We start from the raw sequence: 22,746 nt of genomic DNA on the forward strand, positions 1-22,746 counted from the left end.
TCTAACATCTGTCAGACTTCCTTTTCAAATTTAAGAGCATTCATATTGAGTTTTTCCAATAAAAATTAAATTTAAAGCAAAAAACTTACTTTTTTAAATTTGAAGAGTCACTTTTAAAATGAACCAAATATTAAACTCTCTATATCATCCTCTATTTTAGTTAAATATTATTATTATTATTTTTGTTCTTGGTAGATGAGAGAAAAGGAAAATAAATATATAAAATTAAAAAAACTAAATAACTTTCACTTTTTTGCACTTGATATTTGAAAGTTAAATTTGAAATAGAATAAAGAGTTTGTTAAATGATTATTTTTGTGAGTTTTTTCAAATTTAAAGAAAATCCAAATTTATAGAGTTTAACCGAATGGTCAAAAGAGCAAAAGTAAATGTTATTTATTTTATCAGACTATTTTACTGGCTGTAACTTTTCGTTTTTTTCCCTCTCCTTTTCTATTTCTTTCCCTCCAGAGTTTCATCCACGTACTTTTTCTCCCCTTCCATTTTTCTTTTCGTCACACAACCACAGAGCGAGAGAGAAGCCACATACAGAGAATTGATATTTCTGTCCACCCGCCATCCACAACTTTCTGCAGGTATTTATTTTTTTTTTGTTTCATCTTTGGATGTTTGATTGTAAATTACTTCGATAATTAAAAAAAAAAAGGGAGGCTGATTCGTGATTTTGAGGACGTTCAGGGTATTATCGCAAATTTGACCAGATACGTTTTCACTCTTTTCTCTTCACCCGATCGCTCTTTTCCAGTGACCCCGCCTCATTGCAGGAGAAAACCTAATGGTGTTGATTCCAGACCATGCTTGGTGCGCTCCCTCCGGCAACCTTCCAGGCGGACTTTTTCTCTCAAATCAAGGTGAATCTCTTTGACCCATTGTGTAGTTTCTTTGTATATAGCTTCAAGCCAATGATTGAGGTCTGTTGATGCTGTCATCATACCTGTTTCTGGGTTGTTTTATTGAGTTTAACGGTACTTTTGAGGTTTGGATAGGTGCGGTTGTGGAATATGCTCTTGGGGGGGTCCGAGAATGCAATTTTTCTTTTTTCCCTTTTGCTTTGTGATTTTTATTGGTTGGTACGAAAAGAGTGTGAGGAGGATGAACTGTAGGGTTTAAAAGAAGTTTTTGGTGATGCTTGGAAGAATATGTATGAGTTTGGTGGCCAGCTATGGAGGTTTAAGTACATTTTGTCCTTCGGTTCTCATGTGATTTCAATTTAAGAAATGATAGAATTCATTCTTTGAACCATCATTATAGTGAATGAATGAATCCACTATTGAATTTGTGAAAAAAGAAAGAAAGAAGAAGATGGTTGAAAGATGGGTGTCTAACATGCCCCTTTCAATTTAGTCAACTTTTCAATTTCAACAATAGTCTTTAGGTTTTCTTTTGGTTTAAAATAGGTTTTTCCGTCGACCCATCATCCAATTAATTAACGGTAACGATATGTCATGCCAAATCGATCAATTAATGTCATGTAGCTTTTGTTTGATATGAGTATATTTTTATAATTTAATACAATTGTGCAACATGTCACATGACATGTCAAATGAGAATTACATCATACATGACATTAATTGATTAGTTTAACATGATATGCTGTTAATTAGTTAGACAATGAAATGTCAGAGGATCCTATTTGAAATCAAAGGAAAAGTTAAGGATACAACTGCTGAAATTGAAAACCTAAAGATTAAATTTGTTTCCAGCAACGCAACCCAGGTTTTCTTTTCTTTTCCTTTCTTAGCTTTCCCTTGTTACTTTGCTCTTTCTTTTTTTCTCCATGCCCTATTTTTTCCCCTTAGCTTCTCTTTCTCTTGTAGGTTCTCAGTGATTCCTAGTATTATCAGTACAGAGAAGAGGGAAGTGCCACCAGATAATTTTATCTCAGAAGTTAAAACCTTTTCATCGAAAAAGGTAGGCCCCTATTTTTTATTTTTTATTTTGGATTTTGGGTTTTTTCTTTTATTATTGGAAGCCTTCGAAGTAGTGATTTATGATTACTAAAAAAAGTTATGAGTAATGATTACCAAAAATTAGGTAGGAATAGTAAGTTCTAATTATTGAAAACTTTATGATGTGTTTACTATTTGGGGCATATATTTTTATGCTTTTGCTTATTTTAGTTGTGTTACCAAAACATTTAGTAAGAAGTAGTTGCTTATTATTTTTATTTGACATTAGATTAGTTAAAGTTACACTAGTTTAACTTTAACTCAATCATTTAACATTTTATAATTTATTTGATTTTGTAGATTATGGAAAAGCAAACTACAATGGTCGACTTTTTTAAAAGAAAAAATGCACAAATTTCAGAAGCCAATGTCGGTGATGCATTATTGCCAGCCCCTAAAGTTGATATTCTAACTTTTGAAAATCCTCCAACAAAATCTCGAAAAGTAGACGTCAATGAAATTAATATTAGTTCATTGGAGCATGATCCTGGATCACGTCCCCAAATATTGGATTATGATGTTAATCGACGGGATGAAATTCGACGAACTTACATTAAAACTGGTCTGTATCAACCTACTCTCTCAAAATACCCAAGATCTGGATCAGCATGCCATCTTCGCCGCTTTCAACCTTCATGGTTCAAGCTATTTCCGTCATGGCTTGAATATTCGCGTGATAAAGATGCAGCCTTTTGTTTGCCATGCTTTCTCTTTTATAAGCCATCAGGAAATCCTACGCACAATGCATTCACTGTTGATGGATTCAAGAATTGGAAGAAAGTGAATGGAAAAGATTGTGCTTTTCTCACTCATATAGGGAAAAATCCAAATTCTCGTCATAGAATTGCCGAGAGGTCATATAATGATTTGAGGAACCAATCTCAATCCTTTCAAAAGGAGTTTGGCAATGCAAACAACTAGGTTCCATTTTGAACACAATCTGGCATTGTGAGGATTTCCAAGACACAGCAGTGGCAGATTGATCAAGGGGTTCAAAGCGTGCAAATTGTCTTTTTATTTTTCAATGTAATTTTCTATTCTTAGTGTTTCTTTTTTTTGGCTAGATTCTTGTTCTGGTCTTGTTTTCTATTTTCGACAGAGTTGTTCCTCTCCTTCCCGGCTACTGATGGTCGGCTTTGTTCTTCTTTTCCGACCATAGATGGTTGTGTTGGCAACCCTTTGGGGTTTTATTTCGTTTACGGAATATTGCCATTTATAACAGCTTCTTTTGGCCGTTTTGGTTTGTTTGAAGGGCCAAATCATTTATTTGACCCATCTCCGACTATTATTAGGATTTCTTTGTTAATTTTGTTTGTATTCTTATAATTTTCCTTTTTCCTTCCCCCACTTAGAATGAAAAAAAAAAAAAAAAAAAATCTAGGTTCCATTTTTATAAGTGATTGAGGTGAAACAATTATTTTTTCTTTTCTTTCGTTTAAATTTTAATATATTTATCATTTATGCTTTCATGACAAGAAATCTTAGTTTGGTCTAGGGTCATTGGCTGAAACTTTTGTAAATGGAATCCTAATCAATTGCACTTATGACACCTAAAACCAATCTAGTATCAAGAATCCAACGTCAAAAAGGAAAAGAGTTTTCAATTGGAGGAATTTCTTCAGACTTAATTTGAAGGAAATCTTTGTCGGTCAAGACCCTCTTAATGCAATTGATTAAAAAAAAATCGTTGCTAAGAGGATCAAAATTCCGGTAGCTATTACATACATCTTCTCTTTTAATCAGGGGTTTTGGAACCAAGTTTTATCTTAATGCGAACAGCAGCAGGATGAGAGGAACTCTCAACAAAACTGATTAAGCTTGAATGCATTGATGATAATTTTGAGGGAACTTCTTGCTTGGGTGTATTAACATGTTCCATCAACGTTCTCTTATAAAAGGAAAATAATTGTTCCTGCGTGCAATATATTAACAAAAAAAAATCAGTTTGATTCTTCATGAGCATCAATTGTGCTCAAAGATAAGTTAATACCAACGAAGAGGAACTCAATCTTTTCTATAGATCCATGTTGGGATAACAGACGACAGCATGAGCATCAATTTTTCTTCAGTCAACCAACGATTGATTATTACTAATACTTCCTACATACATTAACATCCAATCCATTGCATAAATTTGGAGGATTCGATCCGTCACCGGAGATCGGAAGAACCCACAAGAAGATCGAGAATTTTGCTTACATCAATGGGGAGCACCGAAAGGAAGTGATCGTAATAAGTCAAAGACAAGAAAATTGTATTCGAATGAATACCATACATCTCAGCAAACTGAATCAAGAAAAGAAAATCACGATAAAAGGAAAAAGGAAAGAAAGAAATAAAAAACAGAGGCTTACAGAGAGAAACAAACTTTTAAAACCCACTGAATGGCATCCAAGCGAGCACGCTTCAACCAGCTTTGACTTGTGCTTGGCAAAAAGCATTTGGATCCAAAGCCGCTGCTGCTTTCTCTGTCAACCAAGTATTGAACATAGTGATCGTCTCCATATTCTGGAACAATATATATATATATATGAGAAGGCTTTAACATCTTATTTGTTGGAATGCAATCTTATTTTCTTCATGAATTTTATTGAACTGTAATATTATTTTGATTGATATTAATTATGGCTATGAATAATTGGATATTGATTGCCATGAATCTAGTACTGAATGTGTCTAATTGATATTTTTTTACTTATAAGATATGAAATTGTATAAATTAGGTCATTCCAAGTATTTGGGTCAATTTAACCCAAGTTGAATCGGATTGAAATTGGTCATGTTCGGATCAACCCAACACAATATGTTTATTTAACAGGTTAGGTGGGTTGGTTTTTGTCACTCGTTTGTTTAAAACACGTTTTGTCAAGATTGAAGAGTTTGATTCGTTTAATTAAATTGATCAGGTTGGTAAAAAAAAACCAAAAGAGACTTGAGAGGAAGGGGAGAAGCATTCACAGGGAGAGAGTTCCACCCAAAAAAAATCCCTTTTTATTTATTCACTTTCCTTTTTCTCCATCTTCTTGGTAGTTCTGAAACTTCTATTGGATTTTTGAAAATGGAATCCTAATCAAAACTACAATTCATACAATAGATTCTATTGCATGTAGACAACAGTGATGACTCCTACAAATCAATGTAATGTCAAGAATCAACTCAATCAAAACGACCCTAGAATGCAGCAAAAATAAATAAATCAATCTTTGTTAAGAGGATCAAATTCCGCTAACTATGTGTCTGGTTGCTGAAAAAAATCGAGTTTCGTCTTAATGCGAACAGCAACTGTATGAGAAGAACTCTCAACGACACCTATTAAGCTTGAATGGATTGAGGAACCTCCTGGCGGCTTGGGTGTCTTAACTTTTCCCATCGCTATGTTCTCCATCATATAATAAGAGGAAAATATATGTTCCTGCATGTGTGTTTGGCCAAACTTTTATTTTTCTTTAATTAAATTTCAAGATACCCATTTCAATCCACAAGAGAACTCACATTTTCTATGGATCCCCACAATGAAATCACATCATTCATCTTGAGCTCGAATTGTTCTTTAGTTAATTGACCATCAAACGCTCTTAATACTGCAGAGGCAGCTATAATCGATGGCCGATGATCCATTAAATTGATCTCTGCATCAAAGAAAACTCAGAAATCAGTACTAAATTTGAAGCCAATCTTTAACGTTATATATATATATATATTATTACCTTTGGTGGCAGCCATAATAAGTTGCACAACTCTAGGGGCCAATCCTTCCGGTATAGCTTCACCACAGAATTTATTGATGAAATAATGCAGATAATGAAAAGGAGTAATTGGAGTCATTTTCCATTCTAATACTTCGAGAACAATCAGCACATTTTTCCGAGTCACCTCCTTCTCAAATTGGAAATCTGACAGTTGTGATAGATCCGGCCTAGTTTTCCATCCCTCCTCCAACTTTGCTGCCAAAGACAAACATGCTACGACTAGTGATCGAACGGCCAAAAGCTCCCCATCCTATATATATATATACACATCCAACCATTACAGAAATTTGGAAAACATGAAAAACCAATTAGGTAAAAAGATTAATCAAAGAATTCTGCTTACATCAATTATGGGCAGGATTGAAAGGAAGTGATCAAAATAAGTCACGGATATATAAGCTGTATGGTTTGAAAAACCGAAGAATTCCCGAGCCTGTATCAAGAAAGGCAAAACTTCAAATAAAGAAAAGAAAACGAGGAGATTTACTGAGAGCAACAAACCTCGAAAATCTTCGCAATGCCTTCCAAGCGAGCAGTCTCCAACCAACTTTGACTTGTGCTTGAGTAATCACAGGAAGATGTCACAAAACTTTTGGATCCAAACCCAGCACTACTCTCTCTCTGAACCATGTTTTGAACATGCTCATCTTCATCCTCTGAAACAAAATCTAGATTTAATCCCATATAGGTTTGTGCCTCATACAACTCATAATTCAAGGAAGTTTTGATGTCTTCCTGGCACAAGAGGTCCGGAGTAAACAAAATGCCAAAGTGATGATAACCATATAAATTAGAAATGTGGTTAGGGGGAGTAAACGGAGTTTCCGTTCTGTTTCTTTCATAGGCCATATTCCAGAAAGCTTCATCTTCATTACAAAAGTGGCTAGAGGGAGAAAACAGAGTACCCATTCTGTTTCTTTCACCGGCCACTCCATCTTCATCACATAAGAAGCTAGAGGGAGTGAACAGAGTACCCATTCTATTTCTTTCACCGGCCACTCCATCTTCATCACATAAGAAGCTAGAGGGAGTGAACGGAGTATCCGTTCTTTTTCTTTTATAGGCAATATTCAAGAATTCTCCATCTTCATTACCGAAGAGGCTAGACAGAGGTAACGGAATATTATCCGTTCTTCTTATCGTTTCATCGCCCATATTCAAGAATTCTCCATCTTCATTACCGAAGAGGCTAGAGAGAGGTAACGGAGTATTATCCGATCTTCTTATCATTTCATCGCCCATATTCAAGAATTCTCCATCTTCATTACCGAAGAGGCTAGAGGGATTAAGCGGAGTACCCGTCGTTCTTTCTCTTTCATCCATATACAGTAGTGAGAGAGAGAGAGAGAGGGTGCATGTTGCAGGGGAAACAGAGGTTTTAGAGAGTATACAGTAGACGCAGTGGATTCTTGATAATATATATATATATATATATATATATATATATAGGAAAGAGTTTTTCTCCGAATTAGGTTAGAAGAATTTATTCTGGCCCAATCTATAAGAAAAAGAGTCCGCTATCTTTTATCATACTAATCACCCTAACTTACTTTGATGCCATTTGTTAGGGGATTGACATTTTGAAAAGCCTATTAATGAGATTATATAATAAAATATGTTGAGATATCACTTAACCAAAAAATTTAAGCATATGAGTTTGGCCAAATTATGTTATATCACACTTATGTGTCATTTATCTAATATGAGATTTAGGGCTCGTTTGGTACTGTGATTTCACAAACTAAAAATACGATTTTGAATAAAATAGTAGAAATGTATTGTTTGAGAGTGTTTTTAAAAAATCGCGATTTGATAATGTAAAAAAATTGCGTTTCCAGTTTAAAAAGTCATACTGTGATTTTATCAAGACAACTTATCTCAAAAGCTTAAAGTAAATAGAAATGAGTAAATTTAATTAATTTATAGTCTAGCACTCTCCCTTACATGTGAGCTTAAACTTTCACTTCACTGAAATTCGAAGTGAATTGACGAAGACAATGCTCGAACTCAAGATCTTTGCACCAATACTAAATTAAATTACAACTTATTCCAAAATATTAAGTTTATAAGAAAAGATAAATTTAATCATTTAATTTATATTCTAACCGCGACCACCCACATGCACCATCGGGGTAGCCGCAACCACCCGCGATATCTCAAGGGATGGTATTTTTGGGGTTTAGGCATTTTAGGAATTTTGATTCAATTTCAATGAGAACATTACATGTTGTCATGGAATAAAAGAATAGAAATGATAATTTCACTATAAATTCTTGTATTTCTAGTAATCCACCTTTAATGTGGACAAAGAAAATCTATAGAGACGAGAGAGAGAGAGAGAGGAAACACTCACAATGAGAGATTTCTAAAATATTCATTTAAAAAAATAAATAAAAAAAATGGTATAAGTGCGATCAACTGTAGCTACTTTATTTGAGCATGACCATAATAATACTTACCTGCTGAAAATCAAAGACTGAATGGACCTAGACAGTGAGAAATTGCAGACACTCCCTCAAACTCGGTTGAATCATAGTCTAACCCAACTTTACCAAAGCATCAGTGAGACGCAATGCAGCTAAATAAGCTAATTAACACTACTCAGGCTAGTGTAAAGATTTCAATTATATATTTAAACACACGCACTAGAACGTGCTCAATTACTTCAGAGTTTTTTTTTTTTTTTTTTTTTTTTTTAAACCGCTAAACCACAATCACTTATTGTATATTCATTTTTATTTATTCACTTTCCCTTTTCTCTATCTTCTTGCTAGTCACTGGCTGAAACTTCTGTTGCGTTTTTGAAAATGGAATCCTAATCAACTACAAATCATACAATAGATGGCAGACAAACACTGATGACACCTACTAAACCAATGTAATATCAAGAATCAATGCAATAAAAATAAATCAAATTCCGCTATCCATGACTTGCAGCTTCTCTTCTGATATATCTTGGTCTGCGAAATTAGCAAAATCAAGTTTCCTCTTAATGCGAACAGCAACTGTATGAGAAGAACTCTCAACGACACCTATTAAGCTTGAATGTATTGAAGAACTTCTTGGCAGCTTAGATGGAGAGATAAAGAGGAGCGGAAGAATAATAAGAAGAGCGGAAGAATACATGGACTACATTGTATTGATATGAATTGACTACAGAAACCTCTATTTATAGAGAGACTATGAGTGATATGCAAGTAACCTAATAGATTAAAGAAATATAAACCTAGTAGTCCTATAATACATAAGGAAATAAATAACCCTAACATAATCCTAACATAATATTCTTAACATAATAAATTCACCAAAGAATTTATTGATGAAATAATGCAGAAAATGGAAAGGAGTTATTGGAGCCATTTTCCATTCGAATGCTTCAAGAACAATCAGCTCACAAGGAGAGAGTAGCACCAAAAAAAAAAAAAAAAATCGCTTTTTTATTTATTCACTTTCCTTTTTCTCCATCTTCTTGGTTGTTCTGAAACTTCTATTGGGTTTTTGAAAATGGAATCCTAATCAAAACAACAAATCATACAATAGATTCTATTGTAAATAAAAATCAAGTTTCCTATTGAGTTTTAAGAACAATCGGTTGGTAAAAAAATCAAGTTTCTTCTTAACGCGAAGAGCAACCGGATGGAAAGAACTCTCAACGACACTTACTAAGCTTGAATGGCGTGAAGAGCCTCCTGGCGGCTTGGGTGTCATAACGTTTCCCATCGCTATGTTCTCCATCATAAAATAAGAGGAAAATATATGTTCCTGCATGTGTGTTTGGCCAAACTTTTATTCTTCATCAATTAAATTTCAAGATACCCATTTCAATCCACAAGAAATTAAACTCACATTTTCTATGGACCCCCACAATGAAATCACATCATTCATCTTGAGCTCGAATTGTTCTTTAGTCATGCGACCATCAAATGCTCTTAATACTGCAGAGGCAGCTATAATAGGTGGCCTATGATCCATTAAATTGATCTCTGCATCAAAGAAAACTCAGAAATCAGTACTAAATTTGAAGCCAATCTTTAACGTTATATATATATTATTACCTTTGGTGGCAGCCATAATAAGTTGCACAACTCTAAGGGCCAATCCTTCCGGTATAGCTTCACCACAGAATTTATTGATGAAATAATGCAGATAATGAAAAGGAGTAATTGGAGTCATTTTCCGTTCTAATACTTCAAGAACAATCAGCACATTTTTCCGAGTCACCTCCTTCTCGAATTGGAAATCTGACAGTTGTGATAGATCCGGCCTAGTTTTCCATCTCTCCTCCATCTTTGCTGCCAAAGACAAACATGCTACGACTAGTGATCGAACAGCCAAAAGCTCCCCATCCTATATATATATATATATATATATATATATATATATATATATATAAATATATATACACATCCAACCATTACAGAAATTTGGAAAACATGAAAAACCCATTAGCTAAAAAGATTAATCAAAGAATTTTGCTTACATCAATTATGGGCAGGATTGAAAGGAAGTGATCAAAATAAGTCACGGATATATAAGCTGTATGGTTTGAAAAACCGAAGAATTCCCGAGCCTGTATCAAGAAAGGCAAAACTGCAAATAAAGAAAAGAAAACGAGGAGATTTACTGAGAGCAACAAACCTCGAAAATCTTCATAATGCCTTCCAAGCGAGCAGTCTCCAACCAACTTGGACTTGTGTCTGAGCAATCACAGGAAGGTGTCACAAAACTTTTGGATCCAAACCCAACACTACTCTCGCTCTGAACCATGTTTTGAATATGCTCCTCTTCATCCTCTGAATCAAAATATAGATTTAATCCCATATAGGTTTGTGCCTCACATAACTCATTATATGAGGAAGTTTTGACGTCTTCCTGGCACGGAGTAATCAAAATGCCATAGTGACGATAACCATTTACATCAGAAATGCGGTTAGGGGGAGTAAACGGAGTTTCCGTTCCGTTTCTTTCATAGGCCTTAATCAAGAAAGCTCCATCTTCATCAGAAAAGTGGCTAGAGGGAGAAAACAGAGTACCCACTCTGTTTCTTACACCGGCCACTCCACCTTCATCACATAAGAAGCTAGAGAACGGAGTATCCGTTCTTTTTCTTTTATCGGCAATATTCAAGAATTCTCCATCTTCGTTACTGAAGAGGCCAGAGCGAGGTAACGGAATATGATCCACTCTTCTTATCATTTCTTCTGCCGTTTTCAAGAAAGCTCCATCTTCAATAGGAAAGAGCATAGAGGGATTAAACGGAGTACCCGTCGTTCTTTCTCTTTCATCCATATACAGTAGTGAGAGAGAGAGGGTGCAGACTGCAGGGGAAGCAGAGGTTTTGGAGAGTATACAGTAGACGCCGTAGATACTGGATATATATAAGACAGTTTTTCTCGGTTTATAGAGTTTAGGAATAACTTCATTTTATACTCCTAAATTATCACGTGATTTTAAAAACTTCTCAAACTTTAAAATCTCTTAATTTGGACCATTGAACTTTCAATTGCAGTTAATTTGAATTTATCCATCATATTTAATTAGCCGTTAACTTCCCTGATTTACTCATAAAAATACCAAAATATCCTTTTTTTTTTTTTTAACTTTATTTGTTTTTTATTTTGTAAATTGGAATTAAGGGTAAATTTAGAATTTTATAAAAAAAAGTTAAAGGTATAAACGTTATTGTCTCACTTTTAACGTTTAAAATATGACGGAGGGGTTCAAATTATTTGTAATTGAAAGTTCAGATGTCCAAATTGAAAGGTTTTGAAGTTTGGGGGCTTCTCAAATCATTTGGTAATTAAGAGGTTTAAAGTAAAGTTATTCCTAAAAATTATATGAATTTCACATATTATTAAAAAAAGACACGTGTCATTCTTATAGAAAAAGAGACGGTTATCATGTATCATACTACTCACCCAAATTATTCTTCTAAAAAAAACAAAAAAAAAAAGAATACTCACCCTAATTTACTTTGATGCCATTTGTTAGGGGATTGACATTTTTTTTTTTCCTAATTAAATAAGGAAATAGTTATAGGGGAGGATCATTTTCACTCCTGATCCGAAAGGAAAAAAGAGGGGACGATTCTAAAAACAAAAAAAGGGTGGGCTCGATCCCCAACAATAGACCCAAAACAAACTAAAACAATACAAAAATAATTATAAAATGGGACAAACAAGTGACCCAGGGATTGACATTTTGAAAAGCCTATTAAAGAGATTATAATAAAACATGTTGAGATATCACTTAACCAAAAAACTTAAAGCATAAGAGTTTGGCCAAATTATGTTATATCACACTTATGTGTCATTTATCCAATATGAGATTTAGGGCTCGTTTGGCACTATGATTTCACAAACTACAAAAATATGATTTTAAATCAAATAGTAGATAATGTATTGTTTTTGAGTGTTTTTTAAAAAATTGTAATTTGAAAATGCAAAAAATTTGCATTTTCGGTTTTAAAGGTTATACTGTGATTTTACCAAGTGCTTACAACTTATCTCAAAAGCTTAAGTGAATAGAAATCGGTACATTTAATTAATTTATAGTCTATAGCACTTTTCCTTACACGCGGGTTCAAACTTTCACTTCATAAGTAAGGCCCAACACATAGAATATTTAACTAAAATTGAAGGTGAATTGACAAAGATAATGTTCGAACTCAAGATCTTTGCACTGATGCCAAATTAAATAATCACTTATCCTTCAAAAGATTAAGTTTCTAGGAAAATATGAATTTAATCATTTAATTTATATTTTAACCACGATCACCCCCATGCACCATCAGGGGTAGCTGCGACCACCAGCGATATTACTAGGGGTGGTATTTTTGGGGCTTATGCATTTTAGAAATTTTAATTCAATTTTAGCAAGATTTTTTTTTTTTTTTTGACATGTCCACATAAGAGAAGGGGAGGGGAGATTCGAACTAGTGAGCTCCGCTTCATGAGGCATAGTCCATTGTCGATTGAGCTATCCCTTGGAGACAATTTCAAAGAGAATTAACATTATGTGTTGTTACGGAACAAAAGAATAAAAATGACAATTTCATTATAAGTTCTTGTATTTCCACCGATACTCGTTTGTATTTATAAATGAATGACCATTCCATTTACCAAATGCACCTTTAAATTGGACAAAGAAAACCCTAGAGAGAGAGAGAGAGAGAGAGAGGGAGGGAGAGGGAGGGGGGGGGGGGGGGGGAAGCACTCACAAGGAGAGATTTCCAAAATATTCATTTAATTAATTAATTAATTTTTTTTAAAAAAAAGGTATAAGGGGGCAACCAACTGAAGCTAATCTATTTGGGTGTAACCATAATAGCACATATTTGTTAAAAATCAAAGATTGGATGGACCTAGACAGTGAGAAATTGCAAACACTCCCTCAAACTTGGTTGAACCATAGTCTGATCCAACCCTACCAGATCGAGCATCAATGAGACTCAATGCAGCTAATTAACAATAATCAGGCTAACTTGAGGATTTCAATTATGTACTCAAACTCATACTCTAGTATATGCTCAGTTACTTGAGAGTTCTTCTAAACCACCATCACTGATTATATATTCATTTTTATTTATTCACTTTCCCATTTCTCTATCTTCTTGCTAGTCACCGGCTGAAACTTCTGTTCCGTACGTTTTTGAAAATGGAATCCTAATCAACTACAGATGAATCATACAATAGATGGGTAAGACAACACTGATGACACCTACAAAACCACTGTAATATCAAGAATCAAGTCAATCAAAGTGACCCTACAATGCAATAAAAATAAATAAAATTCCGCTATCTATGACTCGCGGCTTCTCTTCTGATCTTGGCTGCCGAAATTAGCAAAACCAAGTTTCCTCTTAATGCGAACAGCAACTGTATGAGAAGAACTCTGAACGACACCTATTAAGCTTGAATGCGTTGATGATAAGTTTAAGAAATCTGCTGTCGGCCTGATTGTCTTAACTTTCCCCATCTCTACATTCTCCATCATATAATAAGAGGAGAATATATGTTCCTGCATGCATGTGTGCAATATAAAATAAGAATCAAACTCTTTTTATTTTTTTCTTTAATTAAATTTCAAGATACCCATTTCAATCCACAAGAAAACTCACTTTTTCTATGGACCCCCACAATGAAATCACATCATTCATCTTGAGCTCGAATTGTTCTTTAGTTAATTGATCATCAAATGCTCTTAATACTGCAGAGGCTGCTATAACAGATGGCCGATGATCCATTAAATTGATCTCTGCAGCAAAGAACTCAACTTGAGAAGTGGTAAAACTCAGATATCAGTACTTAATCTGAAGCCAATCTTTAACGTTATATATATTACGTACCTTTGGTGGCAGCCATAATAAGTTGCACAACTCTATAGACCAATCCTTCTGGTTTAGCTTCACCACAGAATATATTGATGAAATAATTCAGATAATGAAAAGGAGTTATTGGAGCCATTTTCCATTCGAATGCTTCAAGAACAATTAGCTCATTTCTCCAAATCGCCTCCCACACAAAACTGTAACCTGACAGTTTTGATAGCCCCGGCCTTTTCTTATTCTCCTCGATCTTTGCTGCCAAAGACAAACATGCCGTAGCTAGTGATCGAATAGCCCAAATCTCCCCATCCTATATATATACATCAACGATTCAACAGAAAAATAAATAAGTAAATAAAAATATCCAACCATTACATAGATTTGGAAAACATGAAAAACCCATTAGCTAAAAGGATTAATAAAAGAATTTTGCTCACATCAATTATGGGCAGCATTGAAAGGAAGCGATCGAAGTAAGTCACGCTTATATAGGCTGTATCGTATAGGAAACCAAAGGATTCCCGAGCCTGTATCAAGAAAGCAAAACTTTAAGAGCTTGTTCAATAAAGAAAAGAAAACCAGGATCTTTACTGAGAGCAACAAATTAACCTCGAAAATCCATACAATGGCTTCCAAGCGAGCACTCTCCAACCAGCTTGGAGTTTTGACAAAACTTTTGGATATTCCAAAACCAGCTCTACTCTCTCTCTGAACCAAGATTTGAATATGCTTATCTTCATTATTATTCAAGAAAGTTTCGATGCCTTGATTGCCCATGTAGAGGTCTGGATTAAACGAAGTGTCGAAGTGATGATCACCCGTTCCTGTTGTTTCATCCACACTCGAGTCAACTTCATCTTCATCACTTGAGAAGCTAGAGGAAGTAAACGAAGTACCCGGCGTTCTTGTTCTTTCATCCATATACACACCGCTAAATCCACGTTAGTAAGATTGAGAGAGAGAGAGAGAGAGAGAAAGGGCGTTAATTAACGGTTAGAGAGTACACATAAGACGCCGCGGGTATATATATATATACAGGTAGGGCCCTCAAAATCTCTATCAAATTTTGTTATATTTACCACTTTTGCTTGTGATATTTGTTAAAGGTGGGACTTAAAACGTTTTATACTTTCTTCTTTCTTTGATTTTATTTTATTTTATTTTATTCAAATTAGGGGAAAGGGAAAAAGGATAACTCCTCCACATTTATTCCAAATGAAATTTAACCCTTTTTTTCTTAATGGGCCAAGTCCACTACATAGTTCGGCCCGGCTCATACGCGGTAATCCATAAACCCCATTCGCAAAATTCAAACCAAACGGTATCGATTCCAATTCCCTCTCTTAAAGAAACAACCAGAGAAAAACTACTTTCCAAAATCCACATCCTCCCATGGAGAAGCGACTCCGTTCCTCTCTCAAATCCTCAGCCGAAGACTTCCTCTCCTCAGCCACCAAACTAAGCCTCAAATCCTCAAAACCCACTCTCAAAACCCTAATCCACAGCATCAACCCCAACTCAGACTTCTCTTCCTCTCTCCCTCTCTCTCTCCACCGCTCCATTTCTCGGTCCATCCAATCCGTCCAGACCCTTGCTGACCCCTCAAACTCTAACCCTAACCCTTCGGAGTCCCCTCGCTCCCCTCCCACCAAGCGCCTTCGACGATCGTCCCGCCATTCCAAGACCCCCGTCGGGCTCGATTCGGACAATTATGAGACCGATCTCCGAAACGAGAAGAGGAAGCTTCTCCAAGGCCTTGAAATTCTTGCTTATATCGGGAATTTATGCGTCTCGCACCCAAAAACGGCGTTCTCGCCGTCCGATTTGTTGCCGGGCGCTCGCGCATTGCACGATAGCATGATTCTCTTCGAGGACTCGTCGGAGGACTCGGTGCTGTCATCCGAGATAGCGAGTTTGTGCGAGGAGTGGTGGAAGGGGGGTTTACCGGGGCGAGAGGCTCTGATTTCTCAGTCTCTGCCCTTCTTGCTGTCCAGGTCACTGACTTTGAAGAAGAAGGTCGATGTGCGTAGAGTGTATGCACTGCGCGAGGCGTTTACGCTGTTTGATTTCGAGGACGAGAGCATCGAGGACTTGAAACTCCTGTTGATCCGGTGCGTGATCTCGCCAGTGTATTTGAAAACTGATGAGGGGAGGCGATTCGTGGCGTTTGCGTTTGGGCTGAGCAATCAGCTTGTGAAGGAAATGTTGGCGATGATTCAGTCTCAAATACCGTTCGGGCGGAAATCGATGTTGGACGTGTTCGGGGATATATTGTTTCGGGCATGGAAGGCTGTGGAAGCGGATTCTAAGGAGGAGATTGAGAATGGGTTTTTGCAGGGTTTAATTGAAGGAGCTATACATGCAAGTTCAGGAGCGTTTGCTGCCTCTATTAGGAGGGTTTTGGGAGGGTTTGTAAGCCAGCGCACAACGGAGGGGGTCGAGAAGCTTCTTTTTCGGCTTGCTGAGCCTGTCATATTTCGGTCTCTACAGGTACATTTGTCTGTGTTTTTAGCTAGTCTGTGATTATTGAAGGTTATTGTTAGTGAAATTGAATTGTCTATAATGGTGTACGGATGATAGTTTTAAGATATTTTTCTGCCATTGTTGTTCTTTTCTGTGATCAAATAGGTGTATATTTTCTGTCAAATGCAATCATTTTGTTTTGAGGTAGCCACAGGGAGGTGCTTCTTGCGTACTCCTTTGCATTGCCTGTTGGATTAAATACCTCAGTGGCAGTTAATATCAACTAGTGAATTATCTGACCTGATTTTCATTATATTGGTGATCAGGATATCTAAATACCTCAATGGCATTCTAATATCAACTAGTGCATTGTCTGTTGGTGATCATTATATTGGTTTATCAGGGTGTCTAAATATCACAGAATCATTTGTCTTTGTGTCTCAAGTATATCTGATTTATAAGTGGATGGTTTTGGATCAACTGGATCAGAGCAGTGTTTAATCATGCTGCATGTTTCTGTTTGACAGGTTGCAAATTCTAATGTTCGCGAAAATGCATTGCATTTACTTTTAGACATATTCCCTCTTGAAGATCCTGATTCCACAAAAGAGGTGAAAGATACGTTACTTGATAAACAGTTCTTTTTGTTGGAGAGATTACTCACAGATGATTGTCCAGATATAAGAGTAGTTGCGGTTGAAGGTTCTTGTCGCATCCTTCATCTGTTTTGGGAAATTATCCCTTCAGCATCCATTACAAAGATAATTACGAAAAATTTTGATGACATGTCACGTGATATATGCTATGAGGTTAGGCTCTCCACATTGAAGGGTATCATTTATTTGCTTGGCAATCCCCAATCTCATGAAATTCTTAAAGTGCTTCTACCAAGATTGGGGCATCTGATGCTGGATAATGTCTTCTCCATACGAGTTGCTGTAATTGATCTCCTCCTTCTTTTAAGAGATATTAGGAATTTTCAGTTTAATAAGGTACAGGGTATTCCCAATATCAAACATCACAATGCAGTGGTTATGTTTCATGCGTTTATCCATATTGGTTGGTTGATTTTGTACTTTGTATTTCTCTGTAGGTGGTGGGGTTGGATGTCTTATTATCTACGCTTGCAAATGATCAACCTCTTGTTGCTCAGAAAATAACAAAACTACTTATACCATCATACTTTCCCTCAAAAGTAGCTGTTGAAGAGGCATGCAATCGCTGCATTACACTGATATATAGGTCTCCTATGGCTGGAGCAAGGTTTTGTGAATTTGCCGTAGCAGAAGGGGCATCTCTTAAGTCTCTCATGGAACTCATCAGAGTACTCATCAGCTTTGTCTTGTCACCAGATAAACTAAATGCATATCTGATTGAGGGTTTGCTTGTTGCTAGTGCCTACCTCTGCAACAGCCTAGCAAGTGAGCCATGTTACAGAAATGCCCTCAAGGAGTTACTTGCTGGTGAAAAAGTGAAGTTCTTGTTTGCTGCAGCATCTACTGCACGTGCTCAATCTTCTGTACTCGAAATTGTTTCCACCATTTCTCCAGATGATGTAGCTGAGCTTTTTGAAGAATGCATGGCCCTAGTCACTAATTGTAGTGGTATATCTGATACTGTGGAAAGGCAAGCTGAAGTGAGGTCTGCCCACAAGTTGTTCCTGTCTTGTGAGGGATTTGATGACATGTTTGAAGCTCTAACAGTGCGTTTGCAGAAAGCTGCCTATCGTTGCCATACAAAGTTTGGAACTGAAAGACCAAAGAACAGTGTTTTCTCTGGAAAAAGGAAGAAATCTAAGTCCTCCAGCAAAATTTCAGCTAAGTGGAAACATGTCAATGGAAAAAGACCTTCCAGTTTTGAGGAGGATTATTCTATTTCTGTAGGAATATCCTGGCAAATCACGGACTTGATAATGTCTGAGAACTCTCGTAAGGCTATATTGGAGTCTCAAACTTTAGAACCGTCATTTCTTGCTTTAAAGATCATCTCCGAAGTCAGCATTGTGCAGTGCATGCATTGTGAATACATGGACGTACATCCCATTCTGGCATATACATGTCTTGCTCTGCATATGACTCTTCAAAATGTTAGCATAAATAGTACAAAAGATTGTGGTACTAAGGAGAAGAATAGGTCTAATTCCTCAAGATCACTTCTGGAGGCAAGTGTTTTTTCTTTTTCTTTCTTAATTTTTTCAATCCTGGTTTTTGATACTGAGGAGTATGATGTCAATAATGAGCTCCCAACTCCATTTTCTATTTTAGCCGACAGTGTTGGAACAGACAGTGCATCACATGCTTAACTGTACAGAGAAGCTACTTGAAGCAGATGACTTGTCCAGCAACTCTCCCTCAGAATTTGAGCAGGCTAACCATAAGACAGCCAGTCGTCGTGGACAACAATTCAGAGAGCCTCAAGCAGACGCCTCTAGTCCAAGTACCAGTGGTAAGTATCCGCATGTAGTGCACAAATTGCACAGATTAGATACACTTATGCACAGACACATGCTCGGTTGTTGGTTCTTTGATATGACGTGATGAGAAGTACTTTTGACACTTCCTTCTAGTGAAAATGAAAAGCCCCATATCATTTCCTTCTGGTGAGATAGAGCTGGATGTCTGAATAACTTGATATGATATATACAAATTGTAATAGCAATTTTATTTCATAACAGAAAAGTAGTGATATGCACTTAATCCGTATAACGCAACTGTTGTGCACATGCCATCCCTATTTGGACTATGATGGACAATTACTGGTTTTCTCCCAACCACAGGATTCTGTGGTACAAATCTTCAGAATTACCAGTAAGACATGAGTCTAGAGAATCAATGAGGATGTCTCTAGTTTTGGTTTTCACAATCAGGAGAATGGCTATGATAGTGATGGAATGCATTTGTGCATTAAGAATTCAGTCTCCTCAACTTTTTTGTGTGCTAATCTGTCTCCGGTTGCACATTTGTCTTTCTGGGGCAAAGATTTGAATCCAAGTGTTACTTTGCAGTTTAGTCGATACTCGCAAATAATAATTTTTTTTGGAAACATTTTGTCCATTCTGCTCGACAGTAACTAACTGCCTCTCTTATGTAGTTAAGGTACGAAATGCTCATTGTAGTTCTACCACATTGGTCAACTTGGTAGTTACTTTTTTAACATCCCAGTCTTTCTGGAAAGCTGTAAATTTATTAAACAATGGTGACTTCATAAGAATATAGGGCTCATTTGCTAATGCCTTTTAGAAGGTGTATTTTTCTTTTTGGTTGTGATGTGATATAAAGGTAAAAATAGTTTTGAGTGTTTTATGATGAGTTGTTTATTAATGCTTTTGCTTTTAGCAAAAAACAGTTTTAAAAAGCATTAGCAAACGGCCTAATTAATTTTCACCTGCATGTGCACTATGTTTTTCGATAAAATAAAACCCATATAATTGCTTCACGTTAGTGATTTCTACCATCTCTAAGTGACTAATCATTTTTTGTAATTTTCATATAGGATCTTTTTGTGCTGAACAAAGAGGAGTATCAATTAAAATGAAGATGCTTACCGCAATTCTCAAGTTCATCGTTGATGCCTTTATGGTGGGTTTTCTTTCTCACTATTATGGGCAGTCCTTAAAGTTCACGTCAGGATATGTGCAATACATCATCTCCTTTCTTGGGCAACAATCTCATGACCAATTTCAGTTCAAGGAGGATGATTTGAAAGATATATTTCTGTGTCTGAAGAGCTCCTTCACCTATGCAGCCAAGTTACTTAATTTAGTTCACAGAGACGTTAGCGAAGCTTCACCACTTCCCCTAGAAGCTTTTGATCTTGCCAACAATTTGCTTGATCTAATCACCTCGATTGAATTATACTTGGGCTCTGCTTATGCCGCACGTCTTGTTACAATAGCGAAGCCTTGGCTCCCTGATTTGATTCTGGCATTAGCATCTGGGCACATACTGAAAATGGCTCAAGGAGAAGGGAAGCATTTTCATTCACTTGATCACATTAAACTTCGTTTTCCATCATGGCTCTTGATTTTAGCGAAGACCGAGCTTAGTGAAATAAGTGAAGTTAGCCTGGAAGAGGATGATGACAGAGTTTCTGAATCGAAGGAGTTTCCAATGTTCAAGAAGCTTCTAGGAATGATAGTTACCTTGTTGAAAGGAAATCCCAACATACTGGATGCAGTTGGGGTGATATTCCTAACTGGCGCAGTAGTTGGGCTGGAAAGGAAGGACTTTGGGTTGGTACTGGGACTTGTACACTTTGTATGCCTGAAGTTATTTAGACAAGATGATAGAGAATGGGGTAATATGTTGTTGGCTTCTCTTCAAGACGTCTACCCTCAAATAGAGAGAGAAATAGAAGAAGAAAATGAGGAAGATGAAAGGCAGAAATTGCATAGTGCAAAGGAGTTGCTTGAACCTGTTTGGATGTATCACATTTATGAAACAGGGAAGGTTTCTATGATGGAAGAATAGACATCTTTTTGTTACAAATTTGAATTCTAACTTCCTTGAGGAGAATGTATGCACCGACATGGGGAAAAAAAAAAAAAAAAAACACTCAGGAAAGCCCCAAACGTATTAGATTTTGAATTGTTTTACGTACCAAAGGGCCCATTAGGCCCATTCGGCGGCCCGTCGGTCTAGGTTGGCTAGAGACATGTTGCAATCTAAAATCAACAGAAATTACGGAAAATAGACTTTAACCCTGTTTTAGTATGTGCCCAGATCTTAAGCAATTATCAAGTCAGGCTAAGGCAGCCAGTATGTATGGATATCTCAAATATAATATAACATGTAGCAATGCATGCATGTATGGATGGTGTGCATAACATGGATAAAAAATCAACATAGCTCGTAAGAGCGATTCGAGAAATTAAGAAAAAAAAATCACAATTGAAATTCTTGGCAATCATTCATTATGGTTCACAACTTCACATCGATTCCTGATTTAGAACTCAGCATGTGGTCATGCGACGCTCTTTACATCATGGAATTCAAAACTTTATGTATTCCAAGGTCAGTATTATTTTTGGTCCCTCGTAACAAAATGTGTTCTCAAAACGTTGCTGTCCAATTTCATTCCTCCCTTAATCAAGCCAAATAAATTGTCTGATGACAAAATAAATTGTTCCTGTTTGATGTGGATGGTAACGTGGTCCAACAACTCTGCGCATTTCAGTGTATTCAATGGACTATTCTAGGAGTAACATCACGCACAAGTGATAACATTCCAACCCAAACCATTCATGTTATGTTCTATGTTTCATTCATATCTAGCCTTTCAAAGAGACATATCCAATTGCATTCATCCTCTTGCAACATTTTGTTAATTACACTAGTATTAACAAAACGAAAAACAAACCTGAACACCCCTTTTTATTCTAACAAGGAGAGAAATATATATATATATATATATATATATATATATATATATATGAATTTTAAAATTACTCTACCTCCTCATCCTAAGTATCTCGTGACTCCTAAAAAAAGAATTAAGCAATGCCCTTGCCTTGCGAAAGAGCCCACAATGTTATAACATCAAATAATGACTTTAACATGCCCACAGGCAAGGCCACTACCTACCAGGCTACCACCATACCCTATCCATAAGTGATAGCTAGTAAATGACGTGTCCCAATAGAAACACAAGTTTGGCACCACACTTGGTCAAGGTCGTACTCTATCAAAGGAGGACACCTGGCTAAAGCTACGCATGGTTCCACATGAAAGGGAAGGCAACTATGCCAAATACACAAGTTTAAAACCCTAATTTAAGCATCAAAGTCAAAGGTGCCTCCTACCGATACCTCCGACTCTCCCTCTTGGGTATTCTTAATCTAAGGTTGATCGTATGATTAACTGCATCATCACTTTGAATCTTCATTTGAAACAATAATGATAAATCATACATCATAAGAAGAGAACTACAAATCCATAGTCTAACATATTAATAGCTGGATGTTTTTCATCCATTCATCAGTTTGATTCAGCTTCCCTGGGGAGATATTTGGTTACAAAGCACCAATTCAAACGTATCCTGCGTTTTAGTAAAGAGTGAGGTCGGCAGGGTAATTGCTGTAAACTAAAATACAAGGTTGTACGATGCCAGACTAGATACCTCTACAGTCCCCATGAAGGCATGTGGAGGAGTGGAGCCTCTGACACCATTTTTGCCATGAATCTCATGCCCCATATTCCCCCCCACCCTACCCCAGAACAAGGGTCTCTAACTTCATGAT

General features: G+C 36.4%; 5 protein-coding genes across 5 annotated transcripts; 2 read left to right on the forward strand and 3 right to left on the reverse strand.

Annotated features, from left to right (window-relative positions):
- The first annotated feature begins 778 nt into the window (after positions 1 to 778).
- Positions 779 to 2,966, forward strand: LOC132186133 (uncharacterized). The gene is made up of 3 exons (XM_059599958.2): positions 779 to 872; positions 1,839 to 1,932; positions 2,271 to 2,966. Exon 3 carries the CDS (start codon positions 2,274 to 2,276, stop codon positions 2,889 to 2,891), a length of 618 nt encoding a protein of 205 aa, XP_059455941.2. The 5' UTR covers positions 779 to 872; positions 1,839 to 1,932; positions 2,271 to 2,273; the 3' UTR covers positions 2,892 to 2,966.
- A 1,155-nt stretch (positions 2,967 to 4,121) lies between these two features.
- LOC132186515 (uncharacterized) lies at positions 4,122 to 7,042 on the reverse strand. Its single transcript, XM_088517260.1, has 8 exons — positions 6,566 to 7,042; positions 6,221 to 6,424; positions 6,063 to 6,152; positions 5,678 to 5,969; positions 5,463 to 5,599; positions 5,248 to 5,382; positions 4,352 to 4,438; positions 4,122 to 4,256 (listed from the first exon to the last, which is right to left on the reverse strand). Exons 1-8 carry the CDS (start codon positions 7,040 to 7,042, stop codon positions 4,122 to 4,124), a joined length of 1,557 nt encoding a protein of 518 aa, XP_088373386.1.
- A 1,587-nt stretch (positions 7,043 to 8,629) lies between these two features.
- LOC148584772 (uncharacterized) lies at positions 8,630 to 11,008 on the reverse strand. The gene is made up of 6 exons (XM_088517261.1): positions 10,358 to 11,008; positions 10,200 to 10,289; positions 9,775 to 10,066; positions 9,566 to 9,702; positions 9,383 to 9,481; positions 8,630 to 8,848 (listed from the first exon to the last, which is right to left on the reverse strand). The coding sequence occupies exons 1-6, from the start codon at positions 11,006 to 11,008 to the stop codon at positions 8,630 to 8,632; spliced, it is 1,488 nt and encodes a 495-aa protein (XP_088373387.1).
- A 2,511-nt stretch (positions 11,009 to 13,519) lies between these two features.
- Positions 13,520 to 14,966, reverse strand: LOC132186514 (cyclin-D5-1-like). Its single transcript, XM_059600495.2, has 5 exons — positions 14,655 to 14,966; positions 14,483 to 14,572; positions 14,067 to 14,355; positions 13,839 to 13,975; positions 13,520 to 13,738 (listed from the first exon to the last, which is right to left on the reverse strand). Exons 1-5 carry the CDS (start codon positions 14,964 to 14,966, stop codon positions 13,520 to 13,522), a joined length of 1,047 nt encoding a protein of 348 aa, XP_059456478.1.
- A 417-nt stretch (positions 14,967 to 15,383) lies between these two features.
- Positions 15,384 to 21,046, forward strand: HEB1 (ARM repeat superfamily protein). The gene is made up of 5 exons (XM_059601616.2): positions 15,384 to 16,535; positions 17,036 to 17,500; positions 17,602 to 18,669; positions 18,773 to 18,953; positions 20,001 to 21,046. Exons 1-5 carry the CDS (start codon positions 15,438 to 15,440, stop codon positions 20,975 to 20,977), a joined length of 3,789 nt encoding a protein of 1,262 aa, XP_059457599.2. The 5' UTR covers positions 15,384 to 15,437; the 3' UTR covers positions 20,978 to 21,046.
- The last annotated feature ends 1,700 nt before the right edge of the window (positions 21,047 to 22,746 follow it).

Source organism: Corylus avellana, chromosome 6 (genome assembly GCF_965113065.1).
Source record: "Corylus avellana chromosome 6, dhCorAvel1.hap1.2, whole genome shotgun sequence".
Lineage (NCBI taxonomy): Eukaryota > Viridiplantae > Streptophyta > Magnoliopsida > Fagales > Betulaceae > Corylus > Corylus avellana.

Coding starts and splice junctions, on each gene's coding strand:
- LOC132186133 (XM_059599958.2), top strand. CDS start 2,274: ATGGAAAAGCAAACTACAATGGTCGACTTTTTTAAAAGAAAAAATGCA.
- LOC132186515 (XM_088517260.1), bottom strand. CDS start 7,042: ATGGATGAAAGAGAAAGAACGACGGGTACTCCGCTTAATCCCTCTAGC. Junction 6,425..6,565: donor ATGAAGCTTTCTGGAATATG/GCCTATGAAAGA, acceptor TTGAATTATGAG/TTGTATGAGGCACAAACCTA. Junction 4,439..5,247: donor GTTCTTCTCATACAGTTGCT/GTTCGCATTAAG, acceptor CTTGGTTGACAG/AGAAAGCAGCAGCGGCTTTG.
- LOC148584772 (XM_088517261.1), bottom strand. CDS start 11,008: ATGGATGAAAGAGAAAGAACGACGGGTACTCCGTTTAATCCCTCTATG. Junction 10,067..10,199: donor CAATCCTGCCCATAATTGAT/GTAAGCAAAATT, acceptor ATATATATATAG/GATGGGGAGCTTTTGGCTGT. Junction 9,482..9,565: donor TGTGGGGGTCCATAGAAAAT/GTGAGTTTAATT, acceptor ACACACATGCAG/GAACATATATTTTCCTCTTA.
- LOC132186514 (XM_059600495.2), bottom strand. CDS start 14,966: ATGGATGAAAGAACAAGAACGCCGGGTACTTCGTTTACTTCCTCTAGC. Junction 14,356..14,482: donor CAATGCTGCCCATAATTGAT/GTGAGCAAAATT, acceptor GTATATATATAG/GATGGGGAGATTTGGGCTAT. Junction 13,976..14,066: donor TATTATGGCTGCCACCAAAG/GTACGTAATATA, acceptor TCTTTGCTGCAG/AGATCAATTTAATGGATCAT.
- HEB1 (XM_059601616.2), top strand. CDS start 15,438: ATGGAGAAGCGACTCCGTTCCTCTCTCAAATCCTCAGCCGAAGACTTC. Junction 16,536..17,035: donor TCATATTTCGGTCTCTACAG/GTACATTTGTCT, acceptor TCTGTTTGACAG/GTTGCAAATTCTAATGTTCG. Junction 17,501..17,601: donor GGAATTTTCAGTTTAATAAG/GTACAGGGTATT, acceptor ATTTCTCTGTAG/GTGGTGGGGTTGGATGTCTT.